The 18,210-nt window shown below is 47.4% G+C and overlaps 1 protein-coding gene across 2 annotated transcripts in view; it reads left to right on the top strand.

The window, feature by feature from the left end:
* Nucleotides 1-3,484: 3,484 nt before the first annotated feature.
* The window catches only part of LOC122558573 (engulfment and cell motility protein 3-like), a 33,623-nt gene continuing 18,897 nt past the window's right edge, over nucleotides 3,485-18,210 (top strand). The window contains exons 1-2 of one of the 2 annotated variants that reach the window (XM_043707322.1): nucleotides 3,485-3,597; nucleotides 16,546-16,709. In XM_043707322.1, the coding sequence (XP_043563257.1) occupies nucleotides 16,549-16,709 (161 nt within the window). In that variant the 5' untranslated portion in view covers nucleotides 3,485-3,597; nucleotides 16,546-16,548. Of the gene's footprint in view, nucleotides 3,598-3,743; nucleotides 4,000-16,545; nucleotides 16,710-18,210 lie in introns of those variants that run through there. The other variant, XM_043707321.1, reaches the window with a different exon arrangement.

Here is an 18,210-nt window from a genome sequence, read left to right as displayed (position 1 = left end):
CTCAAACACTGGGCAATGTGCAAACAAGGATCTGAAAGCAGGTGTGTGCTAACTCTGTACGGAGGTGAGTAGCCCCCACTTTGAAGTGTAGACCAGGAGCATTCTGGTATCAAACACTCATTCATCACCCGAAAGAGTCGCATTGGCTCCCAGCGCTGATGGAAGGGTTGGAGTGGCAGGGGAAATGGAGGGCCATTGTGCTGATATATGGTGTGTGCTATGGTCACCGTGGTCAGCATGGTCACCTGTCAGCTCTGAGGTTTACGATAGGGCCACCATTTCCTTGATAGATATTAGATGAGCCAAGTTCCCTTTCAATTTGTCAACTCCAGAGAGCGTGTCTGTTGTCTGTTCAACCCTGGAGGCATAACAACTGGAATCCCAATCTTTTTATTTGAATTTGCTCATGGGCCTTGGGTGGTGTTGGCTGGACCTGCACAATCCTAATTGGGAAGTTGGCGACGAGCTGTCATCTTGAGCTGGTATAATTCTTGGTGCGTAATGGCACCCACAATGCCCGGAGGGAGGGAGTTCCAGGATTTTCACCCAGCAACACTGAAGGAACAGCGATATATTTCCAAGTCAAGATGGTGAGTGGCTTGGGAACTTGCAGAGGGTTGTGTTCCCCTGTATCTGCTGCCCCTGTCCTTTCAGGTGATTGAGGTCATGGGTTTGGAATGCTCTAAAGGAGACTTCGTTTTAGTTATTACAGTGCCTCTTCTAGATGGTATACCCTGCTGCTACTGAGTGTTGGTGATGGAGGGAGTGGATGTTGGATGGGGTGGATAAGGTGCCAATCACGTAGGCTGAAGGGTGTCAAGCTTTTTGACTGTTGCTGGAGCTGCCCCCATCCAGGCGAGAGGGGAGTATTCCATCACACTCCTGCCTTGTGCCTTGCAGACGGTGGACATGCTTTAGGGAGTAAGGGGAGGCGAGCTGCTCACTGCTGAACTCCTGCTTTTGTAGCCACAGTACATACGTGGCTGGCTCAGCTCAGTTTCTGGTCAATGGAAAACCTCAGGATTTTGGGAGTGGGGAGATCTCAGCCAGGATAATGCCACGAAACATCGAGGGGAGATGGTTAGATTCTGTCTTATAGGAGGCGGCCATTGTGTGGGGCAAATGAGGCTTGCCCCATTATCGGGCCAAGCCACACGAACATTGGCAGCAGCAATTGAGGACAGAGATGCCCTTAATACCTGAGAGAGATTGATTAATTCGGAGAATTGGTTGTGAAATTGCATTGTCAGCATCTAGTGGACACTCGCTCAATATGTCTTGTGGGGTTTGGTGAGGGAGGGAGGGGCTAGTCCTCATGCTTTGTTCCTCACATTACATCACCATCCTTTTACTTCAATGTGTTTTTGTCTGAGTGAGACACTTTTTTTTCTAAAAGCTTTTCAGCTTCAACACTGGGACTTATTGACTTAAACTCCGAGTCAAAGGGTGACGTGGTTTTTTTCCCTCAGTGCCCGAGGTCATACACAGCACTGGGTAGGCCCAGGCCTGACTGGGGTGCGTCAGGCCCCTCTTTGTTTCACTTGTATCAGCACAGTCTGCGTGTTGTGAGGCACTGCACAGGCACTAAGTCGAGCTGCTGCCCAGGAAAGGTTTCATTTCATTTCCAGCCAACCTGCTCCGTCAGCCCACTTACTGAAGCTGTCAATGGCCCTTGGTGTGAGATTTGGAGGCAGTCCCATACCTTCACTGGTGAAAGAGTGGAGGTTGTGCAGCGCCCTCCTCGCCAGTCAGTCCACTCAACCTTCGACAAGGGCGTTAAGGTAACTGAGGGGGAGAGAACTGCTGTTACTTCCAGTTATCAGTTGCTGTTCGATATGTGTCTGTCCCTTTGACAGAGTCCCGGTGGCTACCCCATGGCGATGCTCGCACCCCATATGGGATCAGGAACATGGCGGTAACGTCCCTGCTTCAAAGGTGGAGCTGAGTTTCCCCTGGGTCTAACCCTGCAGGAACTCTTTCTTCCAAGAGGAGGGATGACAGTGATCACTGGTAATCACGTTGAATAATAATCCACAGGCCAAGGCTAAAACTCTGGGAATGCAGGTTCAATTCCCAGCTTGTGGAGTTTAAACTTTATTAATACATTGATAAGATAAAGCTAGTGTCTGTCAGGATGACAATTATCATCAATGGTTGTAAACGCTTGAATGTTTTAGTAATATCCTTTACCAAAGGGAATCTGTCCTCATTACCTGGTCTGCTACTGCTTATCACTGTAGATCTGGACTCAACTGCGCTCTGCAATGGTTCAGCACGACACTCAGGTCCAGGGAAATCCGGGCTGGACAACAAGTGGCAGGGATTCCAACTTCCATTTTTGTTTATTAAAAAAAGCTGGTTGTAAGTAGATCCTCGAGAGAAGGATGACTGTTGGAGGGAGTGTCTCCATGTTGGTTGCTGTCGGTTCCTGTCCCAGCATCGCTTCACCAGTCAACAATAATTGGCTTCAATACTTTGTGAGCATTTTCCTGATTTGAATAGGATGTCCACTTTCTCCAAAGTTGGCTCCAAGTGTGTGATGGGATTGATTCTTGAAGGTTTGCTGAGGACAGGGAGAAAGCTTTGCACCCGTCTCGCACCTTTTCTGGGCGCGGATTGGTCTTACAGCGTTTTTTTTTTGGAAGGTTTGTTTTTAAGGTTGGCAGTTGATGCACAGCAAGATCCCAATGTGACACTCGCTCGGTCTGTTTTCAAACCAAGGTGGTTCTGGGAAAAAAAAATATTGCTTCAGACGCCTCCTCCACTTTGAAGAAATGTGGGGGAGATCTTTAAAGACCACCCGAGGGGACAGACAGGACCTTTTCAAGGTCCCGATCAGGGAGACAGTGTCTTCGACGGTGCAGCCCACCTGCAGGCCTGAACTGGAATGTCTCGGGACTCTGGCGTTGAACCCGTGACCTTTGAACTCAAGCGCTGCCACCCGCCTCACCGTTGATCACAGTCGCGACCCAGGCTTGAAATTCCAGGAGCATTGGCATTAAGTGGGCAAGAGGAGGCCATGTTTCATCCTGCTCCCCTCCTCCATCAATACTCAATGTGAGATACCGTGAGGGGGATGTTTTAGTCTCTAGGCCCCTCTGCCATTGGTGACAGCACATTCAGGGTGGGGCAAAGATTGCCGGGGCTTTGTATCTTTCTCGTGGCAACTCAAAAGAGTCTGCCGCATAAACATGAACGTTTGTCAGGGCTGCTACAGTGGTGACTTTTGTTATTCAGAGCTAAAAGGGTGAGTCCAGCAAAGAGTTAAATAGTTTGGCAGTTGGCCACCAGGCGCCCTGGCAAGGCTGGGCTGGGTAGCTGCCAAAGCCATGTCGACAGAGCAGGTACAGTTAGTCAGCGGAGGCTGCTCTCGTCAGCTGGGCAAGCACCCACCCCCCTCCTCCCCCCAGCGCACCCCCCCCCCCCCCCCCACTCTCCAAACACAGCCAGCAGCTCAGCCACCTAGTGAGTTCTCTCAGTGAGTGCAGCAGGCAGCACAGAGCGGGTGTAATGAAGAGTCAGCTGGACTCGAAACGTTAGCTTGCTGTCTGTCTGCACAGACGCTGTCTGCCCCACTGAGATCTGCAGCTTTTCAGAGTGAGTGTATGTGTTAGAGAGTCAGTGTGTCAGCAGTGGAGCATATAGAGTCAGTGTGGGAGAGAGAGAGAGAGAGTATCAGTTTGGGAGGTCTCAGTACAGATACAGTTGTGAGAGAGAATCAGTGTGAGGGGGCGGGGGGGAGAAGGGTGAGGGAGAGTCAGTGTGGGAGTGAGCAACGAATGGTCAGAGATGTGTGAGCTGCATGTGTAAGGAGAGAAACACTTGATTTCTCTACTCTGGGAATCTGGTTTACACAGTATTCCAAGGAACTGCCCCTGTGTGAATTGGGTGTTCTAGTGCAACCTGAAGGAACAGTTTGGGGTGTATTTTCCTCCCGTGGTTGGCTTGTCTGTGGACCGGTTCTGAAGAGGATGCTGGGACTGGATGCGCTTCTCTGAGGTAGGACGCTATCTGCAGTCACCTTCTTTCTGAATTGAGCAGGAAGAATAGGAAAAGGCTGCAGGTTTATTAACGTTTGCTGAGTCAGTTCACCGTGTCTAACATCTCCGATCTCAGACCCAGTGTGATTTGTCACTGGCTGCAGCAATCGGTAGTGTGTGTTTTTGGGATCTTGCTGTTCCTTAATGGCCCCCATGATCCAGTCCACAGAAGCAATCCCCTGTGAGAACCCAACCAGGCTCACCGTCTTGATCAAAGTGGGGCTCTGAATGATTTTGTTTTGTGCTGGTTATACACGGAAACATGTAGTAGGGGCTTTTAAAGCAAAGAACAGCCTTGAAAGCTTTGTTTCTATAACAACAGTGGCCTGGGAGTTGTATTCAGCAGAGCTGTTTGACTCTGTGGGCCACTGTAATATTGTTCACAGGTTCAAACTCTGCTGGATTGTCCATCAGTTCAAGATCCCGTCACCCATGGGCTCAATGTGAAAACCACACTGAATCTGCAGAAGCTGTTTCTCCAAAACTCTTTGCCCAGATATGGCATCTCTGACTAGGCCCAGTTTTTATTATTTCTAATTGAGGAGGCAGTGGTGCCATGGTAACATCAATGGACTAGTCACCCAGAGAACCAGGCTAATGCTTTGGATACATAGAGTTCAAAGCCCGCCATGGTAACATTTAAATTCAATATTAAAAAGTAAAAATCGCATCTCATGGTTTAAAAGTATTACAATGTAACTATAATCTGTTGTTATTGTTTAAAAAAAACCCCATCTCGTTCACTAATATCCTTTAGGGAAGGAAATCTGCCATCCTTACCTGCCCAACACGGGCAGATAGGAAGAGCTGGCCTTGCCCGCGATACCCACATCCCATGAGCAAATTAAAAACAAAATTACCCTTGAGAAGGTGATGGGGAGCTGCCATCTTGAACCACGGCAGTCCACCTGCTGTGGGTTGACCCACAATGCCCTTAGGGACGGAATTCCGGGATGTTGACCCGGCAACAGTGAAGGTACAGCGAGATATTTCCAAGTCAGCATGGTGAATGGCTCGGAGGGGGAGCTTGCAAGGGGTGATGTTCCCATGTATCTGCTGCCCTTGTCATCATAGTGGCCATGAGGTTTGGCAGATGTTGTCAGAGGAGTTTTGTTGAGTTACTGCAGTGCATTTTGTAGATGGCAAACATTGCTGCTCCTGAACATCGGTGGCTGAAGGTGTGAATGTTAACAGTGGTGGATGGTATAGCAGACATGAGGCTGCTTTGACCTGGTTGGTGTTGAGCTTCCAAGTGTTGTTGAAGCTGCATACATCCAAGCAAGTGGGGAGTATACTATTACACTACTGACTTGAGCCTTGTAGATGGTAGACAGGCTTTGGGGAGTCAGGAGGTGAGTTATTCTTGTAGATGATGGATGGGCTTTGAAGGTAGTCATCGTGCAGTGCCTGTCCCTGAGTCAGAAGCATGTTCAGACATTGCCTGATTCAGCTTCCAAACTGGTCAGTATAATTTAATCTCAAATACAATCCTCAAAATAGCTGGCAAACAAGAAAGCTAACAAAACAGAGAAACTGTCCTGACAAAAGGTCAGTTGCCAGGGTCACAGCTTCCCGATACCAAAATCAATCATGTTGCAATGGATGTTGCGGAATGTCGGAACAAGGCAAGGCCCACTCAGCCTTTCCATTCTGCCCTGTCATTCAGTTAAATCAGGATGATCAACTTACCCACCATAGGCGGGCACGGTGGCCCAGTGATTAGCACTGCTGCCTCACAGCGCCAGGGACCCAGGTTCGATTCTCCCCGTGGGTTTCCTCTGGGGGCTTCAGTTTCCTGCCACTGTCCAGGGATGTGTGGGTTAGGGTGGTGTGGCAATGCTAAACTGTCCCATAGTGCCCAGGGATGTGTAGGTTAGGGTGGATTGGCCATGCTAAACTGTCCCATAGTGCCCAGGGATGTGTGGGTTAGGGTGGATTGGAAATGCTAAACTGCACATAGTGCCCAGAGATGTGTGGGTTAGGGTGGATTGGCAATGCTAAACTGTCCCATAGTGCCCAGGGATGTGTAGGTTAGGGTGGATTGGCAATGCTAAACTGTCGCATAGTGGCCAGGGATGTGTGGGTTAGGGTGGATTGGCAATGCTAAACTGCCCATAGTGCCCAGGGATGTGTGGGTTAGGGTGGTGTGGCAATGCTAAACTGTCCCATAGTGGCCAGGGATGTGTGGGTTAGGGTGGATTGGCAATGCTAAACTGTCCCATAGTGTCCAGAGATGTGTGGGTTAGGGTGGATTGGCAATGCTAAACTGTCCCATAGTGCCCAGGGATGTGTAGGTTAGGGTGGATTGGCAATGCTAAACTGCCCATAGTGCCCAGGGATGTGTGGGTTAGGGTGGATTGGCCATGCTAAACTCACCCATAGTGTCCAGGGATGTGTGGGTTAGGGTGGTGTGGCAATGCTAAACTGCCCATAGTGTCCAGGGATGTGTGGGTTAGGGTGGATTGGCAATGCTAAACTGCCCATAGTGCCCAGGGATGTGTAGGTTAGGGTGGATGGGCAATGCTAAGCTGTCCCATAGTGCCCAGGGATGTGTGGGTTAGGGTGGATGGGCAATGCTAAACTGTCCCATAGTGCCCAGGGATGTGTGGGTTAGGTTGGATTGGCAATGCTAAACTGTCCCATAGTGGCCAGGGATGTGTGGGTTAGGGTGGATTGTCAATGCTAAACTGTCCCATAGTGTCCAGGGATGTGTGGGTTAGGGTGGATTGGCAATGCTAAACTCACCCATAGTGCCCAGGGATGTGTAGGTTAGGGTGGATTGGCCATGCTAAACTGTCCCATAGTGCCCAGGGATGTGCAGGTTAGGGTGGATTGGCCATTCTAAACTGTCCCATAGTGCCCAGGGAAGTGTGGGTTAGGGTGGATTGGCAATGCTAAATTGCCCATAGTGTCCAGGGATGTGTAGGTTAGGGTGAATTGGCAATGCTAAACTGCCCATAGTGTCCAGGGATGTGTAGGTTAGGGTGAATTGGCAATGCTAAATTGCCCATAGTGTCCAGGGATGTGTGGGTTAGGGTGAATTGGCCATGCTAAATTGCCCATAGTGTCCAGGGATGTGTAGGTTAGGGTGAATTGGCAAAGCTAAATTGCCGATAGTGTCCAGGGATGTGTGGGTTAGGGTGAATTGGCCATACTAAATTGCCCATAGTGTTCAGGGATGTGTAGGTTAGGGTGAACTGGCCATGCTAAATTGCCCATAGTGTCCAGGGATGTGTAGGTTAGGGTGAATTGGCCATGCTAAATTGCCCATAGTGCCCAGGGATGTGTGGGTTAGGGTGAATTGGCCATACTAAATTGCCCATAGTGTCCAGGGATGTGTAGGTTAGGGTGAATTGGCCATACTAAACTGCCCATAGTGTTCAGGGATGTGTAGGTTAGGGTGAATTGGCCATGCTAAATTGCCCATAGTGTCCAGGGATGTGTAGGTTAGGATGAATTGGCCATACTAAACTGCCCATAGTGCCCAGGGATGTGCAGGTTAGGGTGAATTGGCCATGCTAAACTGCCCATAGTGCCCAGGGATGTGTAGGTTAGGGTGGATTGGCCATGCTAAATTGCCCCATAATGTCCAGGGATGTGTAGGTCAGGTGCATTAGTCAGGGGCAAATGTAGAGTTGGCAAAAGTGAGGACTGCAGATGCTGGAGATTAGAATCGAGTGTGGCGCTGGAAAAGCACAGCAGGCTAGGCAGCATCCGAGGAACAGGAAAATCGTTGTTTTGTGCAAAAGCCCTTCATCAGGAATGTAAATAGAGCAATAGGGGAATGTATCTGGGTGGGTTACTCTTCATCAGGAATGGTAAATGTAGGGTAATTAGGGGTATAGGTCTGGGTGGGTTTCTCTTCAGAGGATCAGTGTGAACCTGTTCAGCTGAAGGGCCCGTTTCCACAGTGTAGGGATTCTATGATTCTATCAAAATTCACTGCCCTTGGCCCATGCCATGTCAGACTTCTGGTTAACCAGATAATTATCGATCTCAAATTTCAAATTTACAGTTGATCTCTCCTCAACTGCCATTTGAGAAAGGGAATTCCCTTTGTACATTAAAGTGTTTTCTAGTTTCACTCCTGATAGGTTTTCAACTGTGCCACCTAGTCCCAAAACAAACAAAAATACTTCCTCTCTACCTTTCCCTATGCTGCTCTCCTGATGTCACGCAACCTTCAATCAAATCAGACTTAAGCTTCCAACTTCCAGGGAATGCTACCCTAGTTTGTGAAATCGCTCCTTGGGATTTAACCCTGGGAGATCACATCTTATTCTGGTGAATCAACACTGCACTCCATTCAAGGCCAATATGTCCTTCCCCGGGTGTGGTGACTCCAGTGACCGTTGTCTGCCCATGGCTTAGTAAGCTGGGGCCACCCTGTTGTATTCTAGTCCCCTGCACAGAAAGGTCCATTAGCCTTTTGGTTAGTGTCCCCACTTGATCATGAGCTTTTTAAGGTTTATGGACATGGGCATCCACTGATTCTAACTTTTCACCATCTGGAACAAACTTTCTTCTATCTTTTTGAAGTCCTTTTGCCACAGTTTTACCAATGCTCTCTGTGTAAATTTACACTTGTATGGCTCAGCTTCCCACCAAGTACTCCACCTCGATTGTACATCCAATCCATGACATCAGTTGTAGACCCAGTCAGCAAATTAAAAATCTTTCCCAAACTGTTAGTTTTGTTCCATTTACCAGTGTTATTACAGGGGGTATGGGGAGCATGGACTGCACCCCTTAGTGAAGGGTCAATGACGAGAGAGTAGAATTTTAAACTGAAGGGCAGGAGGTTTAGAAGGGAGTTGAGGAAATGTTTTTTTTTTCCACCCAGAGGGTGGTGGGGGTCTGGAATGTGCTGCCTGGGAAGGGCTTTGAGACGGGAAACCTCACACAATCTTGAAACAAATTCTTGGATGGGCTCTTAAAGCATCATAACATTCAAGGCGATGGGCTAAGTGCTGGTAGAGCAGATAAGTTATAGAAAGTCCAACAGTGCAGAAAGAGACCTTTCAGCCCATCGGATGTCTGCCGTCCGAAGAGCATTCGGACAACAGACACAGTGGGCCAAAGGGCCTGTTCTGTGGTGTATAACTGAATGGCAGGTTTGGGTCTTTTTCTTTCCTGAGAATTGAAAACCCTCTCACATCGCACATGAAAAGGAGCGATTACAACACAACTGCATATGGGCAAGGTCCCAACAGATCCTAACAGATTGGGGACATAGCTTTAAATTAAGGGGTGGTAGGTATAGGACAGATGTCAGGGGTAGATTCTTTACTCAGCGAGTCGTGAGTTCATGGAATGCCCTGCCAGTAGCAGTGGTGGACTCTCCCTCATTATGGGCATTTAAACAGGCGTTGGATAGGCATATGGAGGATAGTGGGCTAATGTAGATTAGGCGGGCTTGGATCGGCGCAACATCGAGGGCCAAAGGGCCTGTACTGCTCTGTATTTTTCTCCTGGATCATCCTGGAGGCCATACCCAACGCAGCATTTGTGAAGAAGAGAACAATTTGGTCACTGTAACATGTTAATCTCAATGTCAGGTTAACTTCCAAGCTCATCTCTTTCTCTTCCCCCAGTGCCATTGACCCACTAATGCATCAGCGGCAATGAATAAAGAGCCGCTCTCTGTTCAGGATTGATAGAGTATTTTTAAACACATTTTCTGTCATGTGATGTTCCCATCTCCGTGCTGATCAGTGAACAGAGTGTTGACAGTAACTATCTGGGACAAGTGTGATTAATCCATCAACAAAACACACAGAATGCTGGAACTCTGTGAAACAAACAGAGAATGCTGGAGAAACTCAGAAGGTGGAAAGAAATAGTTCATCTTTCGAATTCGAAACATGAAGTCCATTTCTCTTCACTGACTTGCTGAGTTTCTCCAGCACTTTGCTTTTGCTATTAACCCTTTCTTGGGCTGAAGGACAGGGGAGTGTTGATCTGGCATTTTGTCAAAATTACTTTCTACCCCTTCAATTTCCACCCACATCACTTCCTCTTCTCCCTCCAGCCCTGCCACCCCAATCCTCAGGTTCTCTGTCCTCCCTCCCATCTCTGACCCAATTCCTCATCCACCACCTCCTTCATCTCCTCACTGCTCCATCACCCACTCCCCATCTAATCACCTTGTTGCTTACACTCATTGCGGATAATGGTAGTAAGTGGGGATTAAGATGGACATGTCTCGAGGGATTCAGTTTGTTTCAATTGCAAAGACAGTAAGGATGCCACAATTAGCTGAAGCTCCCTGAAACTGAGGGGGGTGGGGGTGGAGTGAAGACATATTGGGGGCTCTTACAGGATCCTTGGTGTTAAGTAGAAAGTGAGGACTGCAGATGCTGGAGATCAGAATCGAGAGTGTGGTGCTGGAAAAGCACAGCAGGCCAGGCAGCATCCGAGGAACAGGAGAATCGACGTCGATATCCCTGTTGGAAAGCCAGGATGGGGATCAGCTCATCCACTATTCAGATTATGCATGAGGACTGACCCACTTCACATCACAACTGTAAATGCCAGCATTTACAGCAGGGCCTCTCAAAGTGGGATTGCCAAGCTGGGATTTCAGAGTCTCAGCATCCCACCCAGATCCCCCACCCTATGCCCACAGTATGGGGCAATTTAGCATGGCTAAACTACCTAACCTGCACACCTTTGGATTGTAGGGGGGGAGAGTGTCTGCGTGGAGTTTACACAGTCGCCTGAGAGAGCAATCAAACCTGGTTCCCTGGCGCTGTGAGGCATCAGTGTTAGCCACCATGCCACCCCATACCACCAAGAGATGGTGATAGTTGTCATCTTTGGAGTGGGCTCACGGTCGGAGACAAACGGATACACTGGTACTGCTTCAGGTCCTGTTTTTAATGAGTCCTCACTGGTGTCTTTAACACGTTGCAGGCAGCCAATGAAAACACGAACAAATAAATAGCGCAGATGCTGGTGAATGTGAAGGTCTGGTGATTAAGGCTGAGCTGTGGGGCTTTGTGAGGCTGAGCTGTAATAAATGTTTAACAACGTGATGACACTGATCTGGAACGCAGTCCACTCAGCACTAATATTATTTGGGTGTTTTGTGTAGGAATTAACACTGTGTGGCAAAACAAAACGCTGGCCTCTGGTTCCACAGATATAATACCCTGCAGTAAATAATAGGCTGGAGAGAGGGAGAGGGGAACAATTACTGACAGGGAAGCTCTTCAATATCAGCTCAACATCAGAAGCCACCTTGAACCGTGTGAGATCATATCCTGAGAGGTGACCTGATAGGTGTGTTTAAACTTGCTAATGGGTTCCATCAAAGCATAGAAATGGACCAGCCAGCCCATTCGATGAGATCATGGCTGGTCTGACAACCCTCAACTCTACTTTCCTGCCTTTTTCCCATAATCCCTTCATTCTCTCGGTGATTAAAGATCTATTACAGCCCTGAATATACTGAATGGTCCAGACTCTAGAGCCCCCTGCAGTAAAGAGGTCCATGGATGCACTCCCCTCTGAGAGAGGAAATTCCTCCTCATCTGTGTTTTCAATGGCTGAGTCCGTACTCTGAAATAATGTCCTCTGGTTGTAGGCTTTACTGAAAGGGGTCTTTTTGAACACCGGAAGAAACGTGTGTTTCAATAATGTCTCCTCTCATTCTTCTAAGCTCCAAAGAGTACAAGTCCAACCGACTGAACCATCCCTCATAAGAAAATCCCCTCCCACCCCCCACCCCTATACCTGGGACCAGCCTAGTGAACATTTTCTGGACTGCCTCCAATACCATTATATTTTTCCTTGGATGAGGGCTCAGAAACTGCTCCTCGTATTCCGGCTGTGTTCTGACAAGTGCTTTGCACAGATTTAGCAAGCCCTTCCCATTTTTATATAAGCTGACTGTTCCAATTGTCTTCCTTACTCCCTGTTGAACTTGTGTCCCATGGATCTTTGAGAGTCATGCATGAGGACTCCCCTGTGTTCCAGCATTGTGCAGTCTCTCTCCATTTAAATATGGTTAGCTCCTCTATTTCTTCCTGCCGAAGTGCATAACCTCACATTATATTCCATCTGCCAAGTTTTCACCCACTCACTGAACCTTGTCTGTATTCAACCCCAGGGCATCAATGTGGACTTCAAAAGTTTCCTCATTTCCCGTTGATTTTACTGCTCCTCGGATGCTGCCTGAACTGCTGTGCTCTTCCAGCACCACTAATCCAGAATCTGGTTTCCAGCATCTGCAGTCATTGTTTTTACCTTGTATCCTGCACAGATTCACTGTATCATCCTCAGCACTTGCCTTTCGATCTAATTTTGTGCCTTTCACAAACTTGGCTACAGTACATTCAAGTCATTAATATATATTGTAAATAACAGTTTGACAAACGGTACACGTAGAGAAGATGTTTCCTTTCACGGGCATTTGAAACCAGGAGTCCGAATTAACCACGAATAAATCTCCTTTAGGATTTAGACCATAAGACCATCAGACATAGGAGCAGAAATTAGGCCATTCAGCCCATTGGGTCTGCTCTGCCATTCAAACATGATTGATAAGTTTCTCAACCCCATTCTCCCGCTCTCTCTCTGTAACCCTTGATCCCTTTAATACACAACCTATCTATCTCCATTTTAAATACACTCAATGACCTGGCCTCCCCAGCCTTCTGTGGCAATAAATTCTATACATTCACCACTCTCTGGCTGAAGAAGTTTCTCCTTATCTCAGTTCTAAAAGGTCTTCCCTTTACTGTAAGGCTGTGCCCTCGGATCCTGGTCTCTGCTACCAGTGGAAACATCTTCCCAACACGTACTCTGTCCAGGCCATTCAGTATTCTGTAATTTCAATTAGATTCCCCATTCATCCTAAACTCGAAAGAGTATAGACCCAGAGTCCTCAAGCGTTCCTCAAATGTTAAAATATGGAGCAGTTCTCCACTGAAGAATGGGTACCCTTCTACCACAGGGACAAGTTAAAGTAAACGGTGTAGCTGCATTTGAAGAGACTTCTGATGCGTATGAGAAAGCACTGGTAGGATATGCTGAATGGGTGGGCTGAGGTAAGGTGGGAAGACATTGTCAGGAGTAATGAACACTTTGTACCTGCTGCCACTATGGGATGGGGCAGATGGCAACCAATTTGTGCAGGTTCATAGTTCCTTGAAAGTAGACTCGCAGGTAGACCGAGTTGTGAAGAAGGCATTTGGTATGCTTGTCTTCATTGGTCAGTACATTGAGTAGAGGAGTTGGGAGGTCATTGGTTAGCCCGCTTTTGGAATACTGCGTACAATTCTGGTCTCCCTGCTAGGGGAAGGATGTTGTGAAACTTGAAAATGTTCAGAAAAGATTTACAAGGATGTTACTGGGACTGTGAGGGGGTTTGAGCTATTGAGAGGGGCTATTTTCACTGGAGCATTGGAGGCTGAGGGATGATGTAATAGAGGTTTATAAAATCATGAGGGGCATGGATAGAGTGAATAGCCAAGGTCTTTTTTCCCACTAGTTGTTGGGGGAGGGGGGGGGAGATAACAACTAGAGGCCGTAGGTTGAGTGGGGGAACGTTTGAAGGGGACCTAAAGGGCAACTTTTTTCTCTCACAGGGTGGTGAGTGCAAACATTTAAAAGGGATCTGGATGGTTACATGAGTAGGAAGGGTTTAGAGGGATGTGGGTCAAATGCTGGCAAATGGGACAAGATTAATTTGGGATATCTGGCCAGTATTGGACCAAAGGATCTGTTTCTGTGCTGTACAATTCTATAACTCTATGTGTTAGGTCCCACAGACTATATTTGGGATAATGAGCAGTTATGCTTTTGGAAGTGGTCAGGATGCACCCTGCTGTGGTGTTAGTGCAGGTAAACACAGCAACAATTGTACGTGCGAGATCAAGCACATCACTGTGACTTTGCTTCTCTCGTGATTCAAATATGAGTTCATGTCTCATCGTGACATTCGGTGGAACTGAAATTCAATTACTTAATAAATCTAGAAAAGCTAGTCACCCAGTGACCATAAAGCTATCATGAAGATTTCTGTAAAAATCCATCTGGTTCACTAATGTCCTTTCGGGAGGGAAATCTACCCTCCTTACCTGGCCTGGCCTACACGTAACTCCAGACATCTAGCTATGTGGTTGACTCTCAAATTCCCCCTGAAATGGCTGAGCAAGCCAAAGATTGGCATCCAGTTACGACAGAGAGCATGAGGAAAACCAGATGGAGTGCCTTGCATTAACTGAGTACCAGTACCTGCCCAATTCACCCTGCAAAGGCCACCTCACTAGAATGGATAGGGAGAGCTGATCCACAGGCTATCCAGGCACCTTTCGGACAATGTCCCAGAATCACCACCAGCTTTGTCCCACTCACAGGACCGATAGACCAGAGGTGGCACCACTGTGGTATATTGCCCTGTGGGGCATTAGTTTTGATTCCAGACCCCTTGAAATCTTGTGTCAGACTGGGGGAAAGCAAACCCGCTACTTATTATCCCCTCGGCTGATGAATCAGCAGTCCTCTCATGTTGATCACCACTTGGAAGGTGCACTGAGGGTGTCAACAGCATAGAATGTACCTTGGGTGGGAAACTTCAATGTTCATCAACAACAGTAGCTTGGAAGCACCATTACTGACCAAGCTGGGAGAGTACGTAACTAGTAGACTGGTAGATTAACAAAGTGAAGGAACCAACAAGAGGAACAAATCCACTTAACCTTATCCTCCCCAATCTACCTGCATTGGTATGGTAATATTTGTAGGAGTGATCACTGCACAGTCTTTGAAAATGAGACTTCATCTCCACACTCCATTTTGTGTGGCGTTTATCACCTTGCAAAATGCGATAGATTCAAAACCGATCCAGCATCTCAAACTGTGAGGTCTACAGCAACACCAGAATTGTACGGCCCAGCATTTTCCCCCACTCTACCATTCCATCAGGGCAAAGGATCAACTCTGGCTCAAAGAAGCATGTGGGGAGGGGATGCAGGCCTAGAGGTGGTTACCTGTTGAAGCTCCATTATTGGCAATCATCAATGCAATGTGCAGTACAGCTATGTGATCCCACAAGCAGTGGTTCAGGTCGTGACTCTGGATCTGAAATCCTGCCAAAGATCAGGCTGAAGCATTTCCAACTTCAGCCAGAGTTATCAAGTGAATGATCAGTCTCCCCCTTGTTGTTTTATCTGTTTGATTTACTTGCTTACTTAGACTTGTTTTGCATTAATCATGAGACATGGTTTATTATAGTTGAAACACAAGACATATACATTGCAATTCTATAAAAACCTGTCTCTCCCTCTGATTTCCTGAGTAATCTTACAGTTCTTAAATAACTTTGTTCTCACACTGGTTTAAAATCTGCTTTGGAGGCACAGATGGTAACGAAGTTTATACTACCCCGACTACATCTGGCCGAACTGAGGCTGACGCCATTCCTTGGTTCCTGTTGCTTGTGCTAACATTGGATCCCCACGTACAGTGACTTGCTGTCGCTTACTGTGTTGGCATGGTAACTGACTGACTATGTAGTTTACAGCGGTTTGATACAGCAATGTACTTTACATAATTCTGTTCCTCCATGCAAATTGGGTTTCTGTCCCAGGAAGGGTGTTACAAAAGGCAGTCTTGGATATTGTAATGTCCCTATTGACTGAGCTGACCCTAGCGACCGGGCTGTCCCAAGGCAGTTCCACTGAAACTCCGACCTATTGTTCCACCCGAAACCGTGCAGCATTGTCTCATCAACACTTATTCAATGTAGTAAGGCAAGGTAAATGTTCTTTTGACCTGATCCAATTCCAAATTGGCCAGAGTTCCTAGCATGCCGTTCAGCTGGCCAGTGCTGCTTTTACTGGAGCCAGAAAAACTCCAGATGCTGGAATCCAAGATAGACAAGCAGGAGGCTGGAAGAACACAGCAAGGCAGGCAGCGTCAGCAGGTGGAGAAGTCAATGTTTCGGGCGTAACCCTTCTTCAAGACTGGATGTGGGTGGGTGTGGGCGGAGCTGCAGATAAAGGGGGTGGCGGGGCCAGGGTGGTGAGGTGGAGACAGGTAGAGGGTATTACCTGGTTGGTTGATAGGAGGGATGAATCCGGTAGGTGGCTGAGAGGAATGGGAGGGAGAGTGGCTGGGAGGGGAGTTGGGGGATGGAAAAGGAGGTTATTTGAAATTGGAGAATTCAATGCTGAGTCCTCCAGGTTGTAGGCTGCCCAGGCGGAAGATCAGGTGTTCCTCCAATTTGCGGTTTGGTTCGTTGTGGCAATGGAGGAGGCCGAGGATGGTCACGTTGGAAAGGGAGTGGGACGGGGAATTAAAATGGGTGGTGACTGGGGGAGGGGGTGTCAGGTCAGTCTCTGCAGGCTTGGCTGAGATGCTCGGTGAACTGTGCCCTGAGTCTACATTTGGTCTCCCCGATGGTGCTTTTACTGTCCCGTAAGAGCTGTTATTTTGTTCAGAAGGGACAGTCTTTTAACCTGTTGAAAGAATCGATTTGTTGTGCTGTGTGTTCCAGGTTATGCAGGTGGTACGGGAACAGATTACACGGACGCTGGCCTGCAAGCCCACCTCCCTCGACGTTTTCCGCAACAAAGTGAATGCTATGAACTACAGTGAGATTCTCAAACTCCGGCAAACAGAGAGGATGCACCAGGAGGAGACTCTTGCACCACCAGTCGTGTAAGGCCCTTGGCATAGCTGTTGGATATAAGGTGAAAGCGGGGTTTGTAACAGGAAGTGAACCACTCAGATCAGCCTGCCTGTACCACAGGTGCACGAGTGCCTTTGTAAACCTCCCTGGCATTTTCGGTCTTTTTAACCCTTGGATTGTGGGCACTGGTTGGTAGCTGTGAGAGTGGACTTTCGGTCACAGGTTTTCAGATGGGCAAACTGGACACTGAGATGTTGAACACGATTCTTTCAAGTCACATTAAGAACAGGAGGCATCCATTCAGCTCCTTGAGCCTGAGTCAGCATTCAGTCCTCCCAGCATTGCACAGTGACGTTTGAGACCCATTGTATTTTCTGATCACATCGTCTATATTCCATTCTCTCGGCCATCTTGGTCATGTGACAAGAACATATATCTGACCTTTGCCCTCATGGTTTTGAGTCTACTTCCCTCATAAGCCATAAGGAGCAGTGACTTGCAAAGAATCAAGAATATCAGTGAGCCAATTTGTTACACAGTTGTGCAGTCACAAAGACCAAGGCTTCAGCTACTCTGAGTGCCACAATATTTAATATTTCTACATTTTACCATGCTGAGTGACTATGCCATGGAGAGGATAACTCACAGGCTTCCAGTGATCACTGATTGGAAGTGTTCACATGTAGATCAAGAAACTGTTTTCATTCAGCCCTCACTTCATGAATGGCCACTCAACATGTGGAACCATTCAAACAGGCTGAACCCATCAGCACTCCAAACAATACCTGTTAGTCAGGATGGAGGTGGTCCAATGGAATTCTTTTCAATGGGAGAGAATGGCAATGAATGCAATGGAAAATGTTAGATCTCTTGGCATTTGTTGCAATGATTTAAGAACAAGGGCTTTAGGTTTCTTGGAATTATTTTTAATGGGACTAAATAGGAAGGGATTTAGTCTGTTGGAAGTATTTTTGATGGGAGTGAATGGAGAATGATTTCTTCCCACAGTTTCTCCAACAATTTCTGCTTTTGTTTCAGATCTCCAACATCCTCAGTTCTTTGCTTTATGTTATTGAATAGGGAAGAGTTTGTTACATTGGGATCATTTACAATGGGAGTGAATGGGGAAGGGTTTGCTACATTGGGATCATTTACAATGGGAGTGAATGGGGAAGGGTTTGCTACAGTGGGATCATTTACAATGGGAGTGAATGGGGAAGGGTTTGTTACATTGGGATCATTTACAATGGGAGTGAATGGGGAAGGGTTTGTTACATTGGGATCATTTACAATGGGAGTGAATGGGGAAAGGTTTGTTAAATTTGGGATCATTTACAATGGGAGTGAGTGGGGAAGGGTTTGTTACATTGGGATCATTTACAATGGGAGTGAGTGGGGAGGAGTTTGTTACATTGGGATCATTTACAATGGGAGTGAGTGGGGAAGGGTTTGTTACATTGGGATCATTTACAATGGGGAGAAAGTGAGGTCTGCAGATGCTGGAGATCAGAGCTGAAAATGTGTTGCTGG

Source organism: Chiloscyllium plagiosum, chromosome 17 (genome assembly GCF_004010195.1).
Source record: "Chiloscyllium plagiosum isolate BGI_BamShark_2017 chromosome 17, ASM401019v2, whole genome shotgun sequence".
NCBI classification, from domain to species: Eukaryota; Metazoa; Chordata; class Chondrichthyes; order Orectolobiformes; family Hemiscylliidae; genus Chiloscyllium; species Chiloscyllium plagiosum.
The sequence above is the reverse complement of the archived record's forward strand: the minus strand, read 5'-3'. Positions and strand labels throughout refer to the sequence as shown.